Raw genomic sequence first — 19,404 nt, forward strand, 5'->3', positions numbered from 1 at the left:
CCGTGGGATGAATCTTTGCTGTGTTTCTTGAATTACTCCCAGAAACTCCGGTCATTGCTACTTCACTGTCTTTCCTGCTCGCCCCCTCTCCCAGGCAGGTCTACTTAGCTCCTCTCTCTTTTCTCTGCAGTTGCCTTTATTTAGCTGTAATACTGTTACCCCTGATTCTATCTTCGCCCTCTCAAATTGCAGAGTAAATGCCATCATATTTTGATCACTTCCTCGTAAGAGCTCCTTCACCTTAAGCTCCCTGATCAAATCTGCCTCATTACACAACAATAAATCCAATACTGCCTGTTTCCTAGTAGGCTCCACCACAGGCTGCTCCAAAACACCATCTTGTAGACATTCCAAAAATTCCTTTTCTTGCAATCTCCTACCAACCTGATTTTCCCAGTCCACCTTAATACTGAAATCCCCCATGATCACTGTAACTTTGCCTTTCCTACACATCTTTTTTAACTCCTGGTGTATCTTATGCCCCAGCTCCTGACCACCGTTTGGAGGCCTGTACATAACTCCAACTATGGTTTTTTCACCTTTGCGGTTCCTCAATTCTACCCACACAGATTCTACACCATCTGACCATACTTCATTTATTATTATCAATTTAATTTCATTTCTTACTAATAAGACAACCCCACCCTACCTGCCACCTGCCTTTCTTTTTAATAGGATGTATACCCTTGAATATTCAGCTCCCAATCCTGATCCCCTTGCAGCCACATCTCTGTGATGTCCACCACATCATACCTGCTAATTTTGATCAGTATGACATAATGTTGCAGTGTAAATGTCTATGCATTGTTTGAGTGGTACTTTGGAAATTAGGTTACAGTATCAAACGTTTGTGGAACAAGTCATAGATAAGACAGAGTGTAAAAGGATATGACTTTTATACATCTTGGCAGCTCATCCATACGTAGACACAGTGAGTCAGGAGCATGAACTTTACCAGCAGGTTGTCACTCATGTACAAGCTCAGTAAACTTTTCTTAAAGCTTGTTTTCATGCAAAGCTCTCTGATCATACTGAGTGACAGGTTCAATGGATATAATTTTGGTGGAAGTGTTTTGGCAATGCAATTAGAGTCATCAATAAACAGGTAGTAAACCTCTGTGGTCTCTCTCAAAACAAGGAGTGTAATTTCTGTGACACAACAAATGGGAAGAGGTACTGTTAATTTTGAAATGATCTACTGCTCAGTATCCAACCAGAAGCCAGTGGCCACCGAAGACAATGGATTCATGAAATGCATCTGCCTGATGTAAGGTAAAAACAATGACTGCAGATGCTGAAAACCAAATACTGGATTAGTGGTGCTGGAAAAGCACAGCAGTTCAGGCAGCATCCAACAAGCAGCGAAATCGACGCATGAAGGGCTTTTGCCCGAAACGTCGATTTCGCTGCTCGTTGGATGCTGCCTGAACTGCTGTGCTCCTCCAGCACCACTAATCCAGTATCTGCCTGATGTAGTGCAAATGTACTGTGGGAGTATAAACTATTAGGCTCAGTTTTCGTGCAACATTAATGCCTGGCAGCATTAAGAAGACTTAAGGCCAACTTGGACATACATCTGAGTAAACCTGACAAAGGAACCAGAATAGTCATTCTCAACTAGTATGACTAGATCCACAAAATGGACACTGTTCATTAGTGACTTAATGTTCTTGCTGGTCTTGTGCAAGAGCAAACTACCAGGTGGTATATATGATAGGGTTCACTGCATCCACATACGTACAGAATTTCCAAGACATACAGTGATATCCATTTATTACTACCTTATCTGTAAGAGGTTCTGCACAACACTCACTGGCAAAAGGTTTGGATGAATTGCTGCAATCAGTTATAAGCAGATTTTCTATATACATGGCAAAAGATTTTTTCACATTTACAAAGACCACATGTGCACAAAATGTGCACATTGATAACAATGCAGTGGCCGTGTGCACATACGACACTGTAGACTATTTAGCAAAATGCCACTCAAGAATATTACAGCATCATATCATGCTGATCCAGACCTGCCAGCATTTTGTGAAGTGGTATTCATTGAAATTTTGAATTCACCAACTCCCATAGTCTCATTTTAAAAACACTATGTATGCATAAATGGGTGATGTTTCCATATGATCTCAGTTAAGTTCAGCTTTCAAAACCTCTTTATTACATTACATGAGAAGCATGCTTTCAATGGAATGGCAAAACCTCCCACACCTTGCATATTTCCAATATGTTTGTTTTGTTTAAATCTACAGCAGTAGTTAAGAATTTCCTTACGTATTAATGGGTTCCATTCTGTGCTTGAATTCACCTTTGAAATGGAGTTGTCAAACAAGCTCTCTCTAATTCATGCCTTAGTTGAGAAACTAGCTAGAGTTTCTTTATTACTGTCGACTGCAAATCTATCTTCACTGGTTAAGATATGGGTTGAGATTCCTTTAGTTCTACGTGCTGCAAGATTGGGCTTACCAACTGTTTCAACTCAATAAAATAAGTGACAGCCAATCTCTGGTTCATTTTTAGGTTAACATTTTCAATGTCAACCTGCCTTGTTTAAAATTTAAATTGAGTTTGACAGTTAAGTGTCAGCATTCATTAACCCATGCATTCTCCAGAGCTATGCATCTAGACTCAATTTTCCCAATCAATACGGTCCTCTCATATAGGGGCGGCACAATGGCTCAGTTGTTAGCACTGCTGTCTCACAGCACCAGGGACCCGGGTTTGATTCCCACTTCAGGCGACTGTCTGTGTGGAGTTTGCACATTCTCCCTGTGTCTGTGTGGATTTCCTCCGGGTGCTCTGGTTTTGTCCCACAGTCCAAAGATGTGCAGGTCAGGTGAATTGGCCATGCTTAATTGCCCATAGTGTTAGGTGGCTTAGTCAAGGGTAAATCTTGTGTAGGGAACTGGGTCTGGGTGGGTACTCTTCGGCGGGTCGGTGTGAACTTGTTGGGCCAAAGGGACTGTTTCCATACTTTAGGGAATCTAATCTAATCTTGTATAGTATAAATGTTCCTTTTCCTTTATTTTAGCATTTCTTGCAAATTGTTCTTATGAGTGAAAAGAAAATCTTTGACAAAATGTTACTTTTCTCAGTAATATATTTTCAAATGTTACTTCAACCCAAAGAAGGTGACAATCAATGCATTAAGGAGGGAAAAATAAGGCAAGAGAACAATAATACAGTGAGGTTTAGAGTTAAGGAAACATTTTGGATTCTTTTCCTTAATAGGAGAGCCAATGAAAAGTTAAAGACTTGAAAACTTAACTGTGCTTATTTTAATTTCAGATTTCCAGCTCTGAAGATTTTTGCTTTTGGATTAGGCTATACTAGAACCATATAAAACACTAGTCTGACAAAAACTAGTGTTTTGGTCACCACATTGTGCAAAGGATGTGAATACAATATATGGATATAGAGGAGATTTATCAAGGTGTTATAAAGAAGGGTTTTTTTTAAACATAGGTATGAGGAAAGATTGAATAAATTTTGTTGAATCAGAACAAGTTGAGGGGATTAATGAAGATGTATAAAATTATGAGTAATGATTTGGAGATACCAGTGTTGGACTGGGGTGTACAAAGTTAAAAATCACAACACCAGGTTATAGTCCAACAGGTTTAATTGGAAGCACACTAGCTTTCGGAGCGACACTCCTTCATCAGGTGATTGTGGAGGGCTCAATCGTAACAGAATTTATAGCAAAAGTTTACAGTGTGATGTAACTGAAATTATACATTGAAAAGTTGATTGTTAAGCCTTTCATCTGTTAGAATACGGTGATAGTTTCACTTCTTTCATGTGTAAATTACAAAACCTTTTTTTAAAGTTGCATTCTCGGGTTAGCTGTTAACAATGGTGATAGCTAGACAATATGTTGAAGATGTTGGCCCCCGTGTTCTCTGTCTATGCCATGATGTTTAGATTGATTCTAATCTAAAAAGTCATCCCGGAGGCATGGTACATTTGGGAAACCGAGCAAAGGCTACGACAACGGATGAATGGGCACCGCACAACAATCAACAGAGAGGACGGTTCCCTCCCAGTTGGGGAACACTTCAGTGGTCCAGGACATTCAGCCTTGGACCTTTGGGTGACCATCCTCCAAGGTGGACTTCGGGACAGACAGCAGAGAAAAGTGGCCGAGCAGAGGCTGATGGCTAAGTTCGGTACCCATAGGGAGGGCCTCAACCCAGGACCTTGGGCTCATGTCACATTACAGGTGATCACCATTGCACTACACACACATACAGATACTCCTACATACACATACACACACACACACACACACACCCTTATAGATACACATACTCCCACACTCACACATGCACCCCCTCACAGACTTAAGACACTCTGTATTCACTACATACACACTTTCTCACACTCACAACCCCCACCCCAGACAGACAGACAAAGACCCACATGCACACGTATATTTTGTAGGGTGAATTTGTACTTGCAGAGTTACATTGTACTTTGCTCAAAAACTGCATTAATTTATGTAAAACTCTGTTATCTCACTTTTTAGATTAGAATCAATCTAAACATCATGGCATAGACAGAGAACACAGGGGGCCAACATCTTCAACATATTGTCTAGCTATCACCATTGTTAACAGCTAACCCGAGAATGGAACTTTTTAAAAAAAGGTTTTGTGATTTACACCTGAAAGAAGTGAAACTATCACTGTATTCTAACAGATGAAAGGCTTAACAGACAATCAATTTCTCAATGTATAATTTCAGTTACATCACACTGTAAATTTTTGCTATAAATTCTATGTTACGATCGAGCCCTCCACTACCACCTGATGAAGGACCGTCGCTCCGAAAGCTAGTGTGCTTCCAATTAAACCTGTTGGACTATAACCTGGTGTTGTGTGATTTTTAAAATTATGAGAATCCTGTATAGAATGGACAGCAAGAACCTATTTCCTTTAGCAGAAAGAGCTCAATACCAAATGGACAAATATTTCAAGTATTTTGCACAGCAGTTAGTGTACAGTTGTTGAGAAAACTCTCATCAAGAGGCTGGAACTCATTGCCTATGAAAGGCTGGCATAGGCAGAAACCCTCACTACATTTAAAATTACTTGGACATGCGCTTGGAGGGATGTAACTGCCTGGGCTATGTACCATGGGCTGGCAAGTGGGATTAGGTTGCATCAAACAGCTACAGTATAAGGAGACTGGTTCAGTTAAGGCAGCCTGTCAAATGATCAATTAATTAAACTTCTGCAGCATACTGGGTGATATATTAGATTATCAATGCTCCACTGCAGGTCACCAATGATCAATCAACCTATTTGTTCAATAATGCAAATTGGAAGGGAGAGGCTCTTGTGGCACAGTGGTAATGTTCTTACCTCTAACATGTTGATTCAAATAACTACAAACTAGAAAGGTCATGTATTTCATTCTGGGCTGGTATGGCTCAAGCTGTGCCAGAGATATGTAAACTCCTTGTAAGTCAGAATCTAAAGTTCTAATGGGATGCACAGTCCCAGCTGAAAGCTGCTCTGATAAATCAGGCAAAGCAATTCCGCTAGTTAAATGTCACCAAAATGAATAAACATACTTGGATGTCCTCATTTCTTCCTCTGGGCTTTTTGGACTTAAGTGGAATCTACTGTGTGGGAAGACATTAAGCACTCATTTCTGTGGAAATAAAAGGCCTGCAGGTGTCTCAGTTTTTCATCATCCAGCCTCCCACCCAAACATACCCTGGAATACTTCCTTATTGGAAACTCCTTGTGAAAATTGGGCTGGATTTAAATGGCCACATGCCAAGACTCTTTAATAGATACTGAAAGGGAAGCTTTCATTAAAAATGGCTGAAAAAAATCCAGGTACTGTTCCTCTTGGAACTCCAGCATCCAAACCCAAGTGAAATAAAGCCATTCGGATGTTTTGCTAGAAGGTCACTGACCTGAAATATTAACGCGATTTTCCTCTCTCTTTGCATAAATGCGATCTTCATCCAATGAGTGTTTCTGGCATTTTAGTTTTTATTTTGTTCAGGAATGATTTTAAGAGGAATTTCTTCACATTAATATGAATATTCTGTACTTTGCAAGAATTTGTCATGCTAATCAATTAAAAACTTCAAGGATGAGTAATATGTGTGTGTTCAGCAAGGGTACTATTTATGGAACCAAAGTGAAGCAGCTATTTGAAAAGCAGATCATCATCTACCATTTAACCAAATCGAGGTAAAGACTGAATGGCCTTCTCTTGTTCTTATGTTCTCTATCTCATATACTGCAACCAGCAGCAGCACTTTTAGTTGTTGGCACTAGTTATTATGGCTCTGATGTTCTGACATATCATGAGCGGCATGAACAGAGCACCATAACACTTTGCTAGAGCCGATTTTGTGGTACATTTTCTAAATTTATAGAATAGAGCTGTCACTGGTAAGACCCACGTTGGTTACCCATACCTTTTGAGTCAACCCTCCATAAAAAGTAATGGAGCCACTGCATTTTAATGACAATTGATGATAGCTCCATGGACACTAATATTGTCACTAAATTTCAATTCTAGATTATTTTTCTCATTAATTGAATTTAAATGCCACAAATGGTGATGGTTGGAAATGAACCTGTAAACCCTGGAGTTTTAGCCTATAGATTATTAATTAAATAACGTTACCATCAGACATTTTCTAATCAACCTATTCAGAAATGTTACTGCACAACTTTGGAACAGGCATAATTTGAACCTGGGCTTCCTGGCTCAGAAAAAGGGACACTACCACTGCCCCACAAGATCCCTTAAAAGGTACCCAGTCTGTGGTTGACCAGTTTGCTGACAAATCAGAGAATTCTACAACATTGAAGAACTTACAGGGTACTTTAAATTAACTGTGCAGATCAACTGGAGCAGGTGAAACTTGAATCCAGGCTCTCTGGCCCTGGGGTAGAGGCACTATTAGGTGTGACATAGGAGCCCTTGACATTACCATTAGATATTTTCTAATCAGCTTGTTCAAAGATATTGTGGCACACCCCTGGAGCAAGTAGGACTTGAACTTGGGCTTTCAGGTGAGAACCCTATCAGTGTGCCACAGAAATCCTTGACATGACCACTTTACTACAATCTTCTGTTCTCACCAGCTGGTGCAATTAATACAGTTCTGGAACATGGTATTTCAATACATACACACCAATTGCACTTTAGTACATATCAACTCAATGTGGCAAATATGGGTACGAGTTTAGTAATGAGCTGATCTCAACTTCTGGGATTTAACCATCTTTGAAAACAGAATAATGTTGCACAATTATGGCTGCTCACATCCTCTAACTTTATTATACAAGATGCATTAAGACGTTCTGTTCAGTTACATTCTATTCATAGGTTCTCATTACCACAAATCAAAGTAATTGCAAGTATAAAACAACTTTATCACTGGTCCTCATAATAATGTCCCTACCTTTTTACAAGGTCTGGGTTCAGGTTCCTCCTGTCCTATATGTGCATCATTCCAGGATGACTAAAAATAATTCACAGCTTCATTGTTTCATCCACAGAAAGACAAGTCTAAAGTGTGTTTACTCACCGGAGATACAAATTCAGGAAGTGGTTGAGCATATGACAATAGCAATAGTGCACAACATATTGGATGCTGTGACATTGTGCCATTACCAAGTATGTAAACTGAAGTGAAAGTAAGATAACACCAGTCCTAGACAATAACATCCTTTGGTAAAGAGCAGCACTGGTTAAAGTACTAAGACTGAAGTTGAATCCAGTTTGCTGGCTGCACATTATGATATTCGTACTGAACATTTTCTACAACGTATATGAATTGGGATGACAATGTTCCAAATTCACAGTAGAATAGGAACACTCATGTACAATACACATGTTAAATTTGCACACCATTGTAAACAAACCATGTCAAAGACTTGCTTGTCATTCTCTGCAAGTCACAAATCTAACATGGCTTAGTCAACATAAAGCATTGACTTTTCATTCTGTTACAATATTACAAGAATAAGCCAATAGACTTAGCAATTACAAACATGAAGCATATCAACTCACATTAACTTTGAAGCTCTGCAAATTGCCATCAAGGAACTGGACATTACAGATGATCTCTGACCGATGTTTATCTCTTGGTACTTCAAAGGCACGTGTGTGGTTTGTTCTCCCACCCAGCACACGAAATCGTGATGTCATCACTCTCTTCCTAACACCTAAGTAAAAATATTAAGATGAAAGCTAAGCAGCTGAAAAATTCTTATCCAGTTATCAACGCTGGATTAACTTCCTTTAGATCGTAATTTCATTTGTACTGAATAGATCTCAGAAATCTAAAGCTTTATAATCAGTAAGTACTATCTCACTGAACATATAAATAAACCCTGAATCGTTAATGAGATTCTTCCTAATCTCTTAAAGTACTTAATAATTATAGCACAGCCAATTCAAATTATGATAATTGAAACACACATCAATTTGAGATACTGCGTTAGGTCAAGTCAACAATGTAGTTTTCAGGTAAAGTGGGGTTGGGGATTGGATGAGGGTGGAATGGTTTAGAACATAGAACAGTACAGCCCATAGAACAGGTCCTTTGGCCGATGATGTTGTGCTGAGGTTTAATCCTAATGTAAAATATAGTAACTTAACCTATGCACCTCTCAAACTCACTGGTATCCATGTGCATGTCCAGCAGTCATTTAAATGTCCCTAATGACTCTGCTTCCACCACCACTGCTGACAATGCATTCACAACTCTGTGTAAAGAACCTACCTCCGACGTCTCCTCTATACCTTTCTCCTAATATCTTACAACTATGACCCCTTGTACGAGTCAATTCTGCCCTGGGGAAAGGTCTCTGGCTATTGACTCTATCTATTCCTCTCATTATCTTGTATACCTCAATCTCCTCCTTCCTCCAGAGAGAAAGGTCCAAGCTTAGTCAACCTCTCTCCATAAGGCAAGCTCTCCAGTCCAGGCAGCATCCTGGTAAATCTTCTTTGCCCCCTCTCCAAAGCCTCTGTATCTTTCCTGTAGTAGGACGACCAGAACTGGAGCAAAACCTTGCATCTCAAACTCAATCCCCCTGTTAATGAAAGCCAAAACACCATATGCTTTCTTAACAACCCTATCCACTTGGGTGGCAACTTTGAGGGATCTATGTACTTGCATACGCAGATCCCTCTGCTCCTCCACACTGCCAAGAATCCTGTCTTTAACCCTATGTTCAGCACTTGAATTCGACCTTCCAAAATGCATCACTTCGCACTTATCCAGGTTGAAATCCATCTGCCATTTCTCATCCCAGCTCCACATCCAGTGAATGTCATGCTGCAGCCTGCAACAGCCCTCAATACTATCGACGGCAGCATCAACCTTTGTGTCATCTGCAAATTTTCTAACCCACCCCTCAACCTCCCCATCCAGGTCATTTATAAAAACTACAAAGAGCAGAAGCCCAAGTCCCTGTGGAACACCACTCACCAGTGACCTCCAGGCAGAATATTTTTCATCTACAACCACTGCCTTCTGTCAGCCAACCAATTCTGAATCCAGATAGCCAAATCTCCTTATATCCCATACTTCCTGATTTTATGAATGAGCCTACTGTGGGGAACCTTATCAAATGCCTTGCTGAAATCCATATACACCACATCCACTGTTCGACCTGTCTTGTCACCTCCTCAAAGAACTCAATAAGATTTGTGAGGCATGACCTGCCCCTCACAAAGTCATGCTGACTGTCTTTAATCATGCTATGTTTTGCCAAATAGTCATAAATCCTATCCCTCAGAATTCTTTCCAAAACTTTGCTGACGATAGACGTAAGACTGACTGGTCTGTTATTGCCAGAGATTTCCCTATTACCCTTCTTGAAAAGAGGAACAACATTTGCCTCCTTCCAATCCTCCGGTACGACTTCCGTGGAAAGTGAGGAGGCAAAGGTCTTCACCAGCAGCTTAGCAACCTCCTTTCTCGCAGACCAGATAAATCTGGTCTGACCCTGGAGACTTATCAGTCTTAATGCTTTCCAAAATTTCCAACAGAGGGAAGAAGAATCATTGAATCAAGGCACATAGGCATCATTTAGGGATATGGTGCAATAATGGTAAATTTCATTAGGCTGATAATCCAGGGGCATAGGCAAATACTTCAGGGACACAAATACAATTCTCACCATGGGAACTGGTGAAATTTAAATTCAGATTAATAAAAGTCTGATGTTGAACGCTTCATCTAGTCATTACAACTATCAAATTTTTATTATTGTGAATACTTATCTGAACTAGGGAAGGATATCCGCCATCCTTATTGATGTAAATAGTTATCTGATTCACAAACTAGGGAAAGATATCCACCATTTCAACAACATGTGACTCCAGATCCACAGCTATGTAGCTGAACTAGAACACTAGTATTCAAATGGCAATACAGAATGCCAGCCAGGTACGCTCTGTCCACAAAAAGCATTACAAATCGTATCTGGCCAATTATTGTCCCATTTGAATGGTGCCATCAAACAGCAGTTACTCAGCAATACCTTTCTCACCAATGTGCAGTTTGGATTCTGCCAGAACCACTCAGCTCCTAACCTCAATACAGCTTTGGTTTAACCATGAATAAAAGAGCTGTATTCCAGAGGTGAAGTGAGAGTGATAGCCCTTGACCTCACGGCAGCATTTGACTAGGTGACATTAAGAAGCCATGGCAAATTGGAGTCAATGAGAATTGTGGGAAACTCTCCACTGGGTGGACTCATATCTCGCACAAAAGATGATGGTCGTGGTTGCTGGAGGTCAGTCATTTCAGCTCCAGGACATCTCTGCAGGGTAGCTCAGCGTGGTATCCTAAGCCCAACTATCATCAGCTGCTTCATTAACAATCTTCCCTCCATCATAAGGTCAAAGTGGAGACATTTGCTGAGGATTGCAAAATATTCAGCATCATTTGTAATGCTTCAGATACTGAAGCAGTCCATATTCAAATGCACAATGACCTACACAATATGCATACTTTGGCTGACAAGTGGCAAGGAACATTCGCTCCACACAAGTACCAGGCAATGATAATCTCCAATAAGAGCTTGACATTCAATGGCTTACCATCACTCAATCTCCCAATATCAACATCGTTGGGGGTACCACTGACTGTAGACTTAACTCGACCGCCCAAATACTGGCCAGAAGAGCAGGTCAGCGACTAGAAATTTAGCAGCAAGCAACAACGCACAAGTTAGAATGATAAAATGCTGCCTGTTTGCTTAGATGAAAGCAGTTCCATCAATAATCTAGAAGCCCAACACTATCCAGGCCAAAAGTCTGCTTGCTTGGCATGCCAAGCATGACCTCAACCATTTACACCTTCTGCCTCTGACACATAGTAACAGATGTGTGTATCATGCACTGCAGCAACTCATCCAGGTTCCTCTAACTTCACCTTCTAAATTCTACACTGTGAACACCTAAAAAAAAGGACAGGACAACAGATGCAGAGGAACAATGAACACCTGCAAATTTCCCCTCCAAGCTACAACATTCGGTCTTAGAATTGCATCTGCATTCCTCATGGTCACTGGGTAGAAATCTTAAAACTACCTTCCTTACACCATTGTAATTGAAATGCAACAGTTTGGAAAGGCTGCTCATTCCACCTTCTCAAGGAGATTTTCAAGGGCAATTAGGGGTATACAACAAATACTGGCCTTGATAGTGATACCCATGTCCTGTGATGAAATAAAATAATTTTTAATTGCCTTCTGAAGTGGCCTACTAAGCCACTCAGCTCAAAGATCATTGCTGACCTTACTAATGATGTCCAGAAGGAATAACAACTTTAAAAAGATTTTTAAATCATCCATTCGGTCATCAATACAACTCTGTTAGTCATGACCCTACAGTATATCAAGGGAGACAATGGCCGAGTGGTCACTAGACTATTAATCCAGAAACTCAGCTAATATTCTCGAGTAGTGGGTTTGAATCTGTCATGGCAGATGGTGAAATCTGAATTGGAATTAAGAATCCAGTGACGATCATTGCCGATGGTCAGAAAGACCATCTGGTTCACTAATGTGCTTCAAGGAAGGAAATCTGCCATCCTCACATGGTCTCGCCTACATGCAACTCCAGACTCAGAGCAAACTGGTTGATTATCAACTGTCCTCTCAACTGATAGCCAGCAACACCCTCATCTGATGAATGAATAAAGAAAGAAAAATTCATGAAAACCAGAGTTTAGAAATAGAGGCCATATAATGCAAGAAAACAACTGAAAGAGGAAACATAGGGCGACAGAAAGAGAGATAAAACGTGCTTTCTGCAAACTGGTTTCCTAAATTACAATACTGAAAATGTGTTGCTGGAAAAGCGCAGCAGGTCAGGCAGCATCCAAGGAACAGGAGAATCAACGTTTCAGCCCTTCGTCAGGATTGAGGAAAGTGTGTCCAGAAGGGCTTATGCCTGAAATGTCAATTCTCCTGTTCCTTGGATGCTCCCTGACGTGCTGCGCTTTTCCAGCAACACATTTTCAGCTCTGATCTCCAGCATCTGCAGTCCTCATTTTCTCCTCCTAAATTACAATATCAACCTCCACCACAGGCCGGGCAAGGAGGCAAGTCTTGAATCCCAGGATGTCAGTCCCAATCGGATAAGGAATCCAAGTTGCTATAACAGCTTCGGCATGCATGTTGTTGTCAGATTCTGGATTAGTGATGCTGGAAGAGCACAGCAGTTCAGGCAGCATCCAAGGAGCAGCGAAATCGATGTTTCAGGTTACCATGTTGTTGTCAGAGCCAGAATAGTAGAAGCTCCAAGTTCCTTCCATTAACTGGTTGACCAGGACTTGCTCCTGCTCTCAGTGCCTGACATTGACATGTACTTGAAGGACTTACATGTTGACATTCAACCTGTTTGACTGCATTGTGAACACATTTTTGTTGGATATGAAGTACTGGTGTGGGATTTGAACCTGGTGTTTCTGGTTCAGAGGCAGGAATGCAACCTATTTCACAAGAGCTCCTCAAAACAAAGACAACCTGAAAATATTTTATTGACTATAAAATGCTTTGGAACATCTTAGATCATGAAAAGCACGAAGTAAAGTGTACAGTTTTTTTCTAATACTCTATACTCAGCATTCTAATTGGACTTTTCACATTATAATCAACGCAAATATCCAAAATTGTGTTCCTTAATGCTGTTTTTTGCTTCCTAATTCACAGCATCTAAAACATATATGACAAACAGCCACCGAAACACCTGCAATGAAATAGCCGGAGACTAAAGTCTATTATTATTCTTGAAGATATTCTTTAAGGAATGAATATTTTTACTGCAAGAGTATAACAATGCATGAGGAACTGGGCCAATGCTCTCGAGGTAAACAGCAGAGATCCTGGCAGACTGTAATTAGAGGTTAAAAGCCATGCATGCGCACAACTGATAGGCTACATACCACATGTACAACGAAGTAGTTTAATGGAATGAAAGCTAGAGGTTTGGAGGCATAAGTGAGATTTACACAGAATAGTTGCTTACTCTTCCTGTTTCTAGATTCCAAAAATGCTAACTCATCCAAATTCTGACATCAAGCATACAAGAGCCCTTGAATCAATAATGTTGGCAGAGGGAAATAGCATATGGAAGTTGACTTATGGATGTTGCTTCTGAGCAGATAAACAAAAAAAAAGACTGGAAATATTGAGCATATGGAGGTGACTATGCAAGGCAGGTCCAGAAAAATAAATTGCCAGAGATATCACAAAGCTAAAAGAAACAGCATACAAAGTTAAAAAACTACAAGCAAAGATCCCAGTGAACAAGAAATATACAAAGGGCAACTAAAAGGTGAGAAAACTAATAACATGAGCTATAGAGGACAAGTATGAAAATAAACTTGCCGGAATATCAAAAATGATCACAAAACATTTTTGCAATTACATTAGGGAAAAGACGGTGGACAGAAAATGTGTGGGTGCCTTAAACTGTTAATGGTGAGTTTGTCAATGAAAATAAGGAAATATTAAACATATTGAACAATTACTTTGTGTCAGTATTTACAGCAGAAGCCAGTATGCCACATGCCCCAAGGAAACTATTACTGAATCAAGGACAGGGACTCAAAAATACATAAACAACATCACAGCAATGAAGTAATTCATGAGAATAAAAAGATGGCAAACACCCAGGACCAGATGGTTTTCATCCCACAGTTTTAAAAGGTGAGAACATTGAAAGAATATCATTACAGTATCTGCAAGGTTAATTAAATTCAGGGATTATTCAAATGTAAAAATAGTTCATTTCAAGAGTGGTTCTTGAAATTTTCTTGAAAACTACTTTTTGATTTTTGGCTGCTACGCTTCGGTTTTCAGGGACTCTTTTCTGAGTCCTTCCATATACTATGGAGATCACAGCTAATGCATTTTTGTTTAGTACACATAAATCAATAAGATTTTTTTGTACTATTTACTGCAAGACAGAAAAAGGATACACAAAAAGATTCCTCAGACACATCAAGTCTAGTTTTTCAAAAATGTGCTCATCATTACAAAATGGGTCAACACCAAGACCACTGTTCCACCATTAATTACAACATTCTGTGCAATGACCCAACAAATAAAGTGGTTAAGAAGCATTTTGAGAAGTTCAAAGGGAATATCAGTTTTTAAAGGAGATCAAACCCTACGTAATTTAGAAGTCAGTAGCAAATTGAGGACACAAGGAATCTTATCTCCTAAACCCGACATTGTGTCTTTCATTGCCTTGGAAACTTCACTGTCTCCTCACCACCAACCTTAACTCATGTGACTCCAGACAGAGCAATTTGGTTGACTCTAAATGCACCCTTAAATTTTTTGTTACATCAAATTGTTAAAAGGTCTCAAAAACAAAAAAGATGGTCAACCAAGGCCATTGTTGTCAGGGGCACCATGCCTCACAGTGCCAGGGACCTAGGTTCAATTCCACCCTCGGGTGACTGTCAATGTGGAGTTTGCACATTCTCCCCGTATCAGCATGGGTTTCCTCCAGGTGCTTAGATTTCTTCCCACCATCCAAAGATGTGCAGGTTAGGTGGATTGGTCATGCTTAGTGCCCAAAGCATCAATGGATGTGCAGGCTGGATGTATTAGCCATGGTGGTGGGGGGGATGGGGTGGGGAGGGGGGGGGGGGGGGGGGGAGATGGGGGGGATGGGGAAGTGTCTGGGTGGGAAGCTTTTCAGAGAGTCAGTGTTGACTCAATGGGATGACTGGCCTGCTTCCACACCATAGAGATTTCATGGTGTCAAAGTCCTTCTTATCAGCATCTGTGGAAGCAAGTGCCACAATCAAGATAACTGTCTCACAGGCTAGTCAATCAACAGCTTCACAAAATCTGACCTTACTGGCCAAGTTCCCAAATAACACAAATCGCTAACTCTGGCTATGAACTGACCAATGGCAGGACAGAGCCGGCAGAGCTACTTGTCCACATTCAGGAGGGTGTTCCCCTGACAGTCTTCAACATCGATTCTGGCTCCCATGCTTCCAAATCTCATGCATCAGGTCAAAAGTTGGCAAAAAAAATTTGCTGACAAACAACAAGTAATGTTCACAGCACATAACTGCTAAGTAATGATAATTTTCAGTGAGAAAATCTAACCACAACGCCATGATATTCAATAGCATTACCATCTCTAAATGCTGCTAGGTCCAAATCCTGGAATTCACTAAGGGAACTAGGGCATTGTGGATAAAACTATATGGAGCAGCTCAAATTCTGAACTACCAACATCCTGTGGGCCACACTTGACCAAATACTGAACTGGACTAGCCATATCTTGTCAATACAACAGGTCAGAGGCTATGAATCCTCCAATGGGCAACTCCTCTCCTCACTGACCAGAGCCTGAAAATGTGTTGCTGGAAAAGCGCAGCAGGTCAGGCAGCATCCAAGGAACAGGAGAATCGACGTTTCGGGCATCAGCCCTTCCGAAACGTTGATTCTCCTGTTCCTTGGATGCTGCCTGTCCTGCTGCGCTTTTCCAGCAACACATTTTCAGCTCTGATCCCCAGCATCTGCAGTCCTCACTTTCTCCTTGAAGACTGACCAGAGCCTGTCTAGCATCTACAAAGCACAAATCAGGAATGTGGTGGAACACTTCTCACCTGCCTGGACGGTGCCACGCTAACAGTGAAGAAGCTTGACACCATTCAAGGCAAACAACTGTCCTGAATTGTATCACATCCACAAGTATCCATTCTCTCCATCACTGAAGCTCAGTAGCAGTAGTGTGTACAATCAACACTGCAGAAATTCACTCACATTGCTTAAATAGCAACTTCAAAACCTCATCTCTATCCATCTAGAAGTACAAGAACAGCAGATAAAGAGGAACCTCGATTATCCAAACAAGATAGGTGGGCAGTATTTCGTTTGGTTAATTGATTATTTGGATAACTGATTCAATGCCTCTCCTCTGGGACACAGTTTTCTGAAGTTTCCTTCTTCCTTGCTTTGCCTGCCTTGCTCCCTCTTTCTTTCTCAGTGTTTGTTTCTGAGCAGACACAATACATGTATGGGACCTGCTGCATTGCTGCTGCCTTTCGCCACCGCTGATTCACTTCAATGGAATTGACAGAGTGAGCACTTGCTATGTTTGCTCCCCTTTCAGGAGACTAGGGAGCAGCATTGTATTGTACAGGACAATATTGGAGAGATTATCTGGGAAAGGGGGGTTTAGGGTACACCCCTGTCTAGAACTCCAGGGAAAGTGTGGGAAGAGAGAGGGAGTGCAGGAACTCAGTCATTTGAAGATGGTGCATGGATTCCCAATGATGTCCAGGACTGTCTTCGGCAACATTTCAGTTAGCCAAATTCCCTTTTAATCAGTGTAAACAAAAGATGCAATCAGTGTTGGTAACACTTCTTTGATGTAATGTTTCTATCGGAACCTTGAGATCTTCTTCGGATAATCCGAAATTCGGATAATTGATATTTGGATAATCGAGGTTCCTCTGTATATGGTGCACAAAGCTGCTACGGGGGTCAGAGCATTCAGTATAGGAGTTGGCAAACCACGTTGCAACTGTACAGGACATTGGTTAGGCCACTGTTGGAATATTGCATGCAATTCTGGTCTCCTTCAGAAGGATGTTGTGAAACTTGAAAGGGATCAGAAAGGATTTACAAGGATGTTGCCAGGGTTGGAGGGTTTGAGCCATCAGCAAGAGCTGAATAGGCTGGGGCTGTTTTTACTGGAGTGTCGGAAGCTGAGGGGTGACCTAAAGGAGGTTTATAAAATCATGAGGAGCATGGATAGGGTAAATAGACAAGGTCCTTTCCCTGGGGTGGGGAATCTAGAACTAGAGCGCATAGGTTCAAATTGAGGGGGGACAATTTAAAAGCGAACAAAGGGACATTTTCACGCAAAAAGTGATGAGTGTATGGAATGAGCTGCCAGAGAAAGGAGTGGAGGCTGGTACAATTACAACATTTAAAAGGCATCTATCTGGGTATACGAATAGGAAGGGTTTAGAGGGATATGGATCAAGTGCTGGCAAATAGGACTGGATTAAGTTAGGATATCTGGTCAGCATGGATGAGTAGGACTGAAGAGTCTGTTTCCATGCTGTATATCTCCATTACTCTATGACTCTATAACAGAAGTTGCTGGAAAAGCTCAAAGGGTCTGACAGCATCTGTGAAGAGAAATCAGAGTTAACGTTTTGGGTCTGGCGACACTTCCTCAGAACTCTTTTGGGTTTTATTAGGTAACATTGCTTGTTTAACGAGCTGACGCAAGCACAATAAAGCCAAATGCTTGTTCTGTATCACAGCACTGCTATGATTTTAAGATTATACTCTTCACAAAGTTCTCATTTTCTTACTTCATGGAACAAATAGAGTACACACATTTGATATTTTATTCAGATTGAATGGTGTAGAGGCATGGATCAGCCAGTAATAAATATTTTTGCATTGAAATGCCAAGTTGAACTATTTGTTCTACCTCTCCCCACTCCCACAACTGAACAGAATACATAACCTTTCAAAGTAACGTCCACCACTTTGCGAGAAACAGTAGGATCTAAAAGACATGTACAAAGTTTCAACATAATAGCATTGGGAAAATTTCTAAAAATTTACAGTGGTCCTAACTCACCCAGTTTTATCCCATGACCAGTAACTGTTGAGTAAGAATGGCTATTCACCAAGAAATAAATAGACATACATGCTTTGCAAAATCTCAATAACAATACTAAAAAACTGAAATTGCATGCTACCACTTGCCTGGTCTTACAAGAAAATGTGTAAAGAAAAGACAAAATAGGTCAGTGAAAAGATCAGTTAAAAGTGCATATTTTAATTAGCAATTTGTAGAGTTCCACACCAATCTCAGATTTGTCTTAGTGAACCTAATATTTTGTGCCTATGACTAAATTAGATTGTGACAAACCGGTTTTCCACAAGAAATGCAGCCAGGCTTAAAATTAATCACAAGCAAGGCGAGAGATCAAGTATCTTTCTGACTACGCCACAGTTTAGCTCATACTTTCACATTCCCCTGGTTTCCTGTCCACATGACTAAGAAGGTAGCTTTATGATAGGTACGCAACTTGATATTTTACAATCAATGCCAGATGGATCAAATCCAATTATGATGTAGCGAGTGTACAAAAATCTTGTAGCAACACCTACTTTTATTTGTTGACTCTTCACCTGCAAGTCTGGAAACCAGCTTTTGGTGAACATTTTAGGAATCAGAACAAGATGACAAATTTAATGAACCCATCTAGTTAATTTTCTTGCAGGGAACACTGAAAATGAACATAAAAAATGTAACAACCATAAAATTGATCAAAATAGTCATTCAATTCCCTCAGTAGAAACCCAGAGGCCTTTCAAAAATGTATTTGACTACATTAGCATTTTACATCTTCAGACTGAAAAAGGTATCAATATGGTTTTTGGTAGGTAAATGACTGATAGAAGATCCAGATGTATGTTAAGAATATGGAAATCGTAAGAGGGGGTCTGTTAAAAGATAAATTAAGTTAAACAATAATCAGAATATCTTTATTTAGTCAAGCAGATTACAGATGAATGAAATAGGATGACACACATTAAATTTAGTAAAGTGTTGTGCAGAAAATGAAAGGACTGACTATCCATCAAGCACTTAGATAAAATAGATTATGGAAGCATAAAACAAAAATGCTGAATTTCATGATGCTTTGGCTGAAGGTTTGTATAGTTCTATCACTGGATTGGAGCACTGGACGAAAACAAATGCAAGATAATTTTAAAAGGAGTTCGGTAAAGCCCTGGAGAAAATCCTCAAGAACAAAGATTGTATAAATTGCTAGAAATGAATACTTGCCAAATTCAGTAGTGAAATAGCTTAAAAACAGAAATGTGCTTGTAT

The 19,404-nt window shown here is 40.3% G+C and overlaps 1 protein-coding gene across 3 annotated transcripts in view; it reads right to left on the reverse strand.

Moving 5' to 3' along the window:
• The window catches only part of LOC140480570 (tyrosine-protein phosphatase non-receptor type 3-like), a 220,608-nt gene that overhangs the window by 154,034 nt on the left and 47,170 nt on the right, over nucleotides 1-19,404 (reverse strand). For 2 of the 3 annotated variants that reach the window (XM_072575574.1, XM_072575576.1), the window contains exon 2: nucleotides 8,056-8,210. The exons of the other annotated variant lie outside the window; for it this stretch is intronic. In XM_072575574.1, the coding sequence (XP_072431675.1) occupies nucleotides 8,056-8,193 (138 nt within the window). In that variant the 5' untranslated portion in view covers nucleotides 8,194-8,210. The remainder of the gene's footprint in view (nucleotides 1-8,055; nucleotides 8,211-19,404) is intronic. 3 annotated transcript variants of the gene reach the window in all.

This window comes from Chiloscyllium punctatum, chromosome 8 (assembly GCF_047496795.1).
Source record: "Chiloscyllium punctatum isolate Juve2018m chromosome 8, sChiPun1.3, whole genome shotgun sequence".
NCBI lineage: Eukaryota > Metazoa > Chordata > Chondrichthyes > Orectolobiformes > Hemiscylliidae > Chiloscyllium > Chiloscyllium punctatum.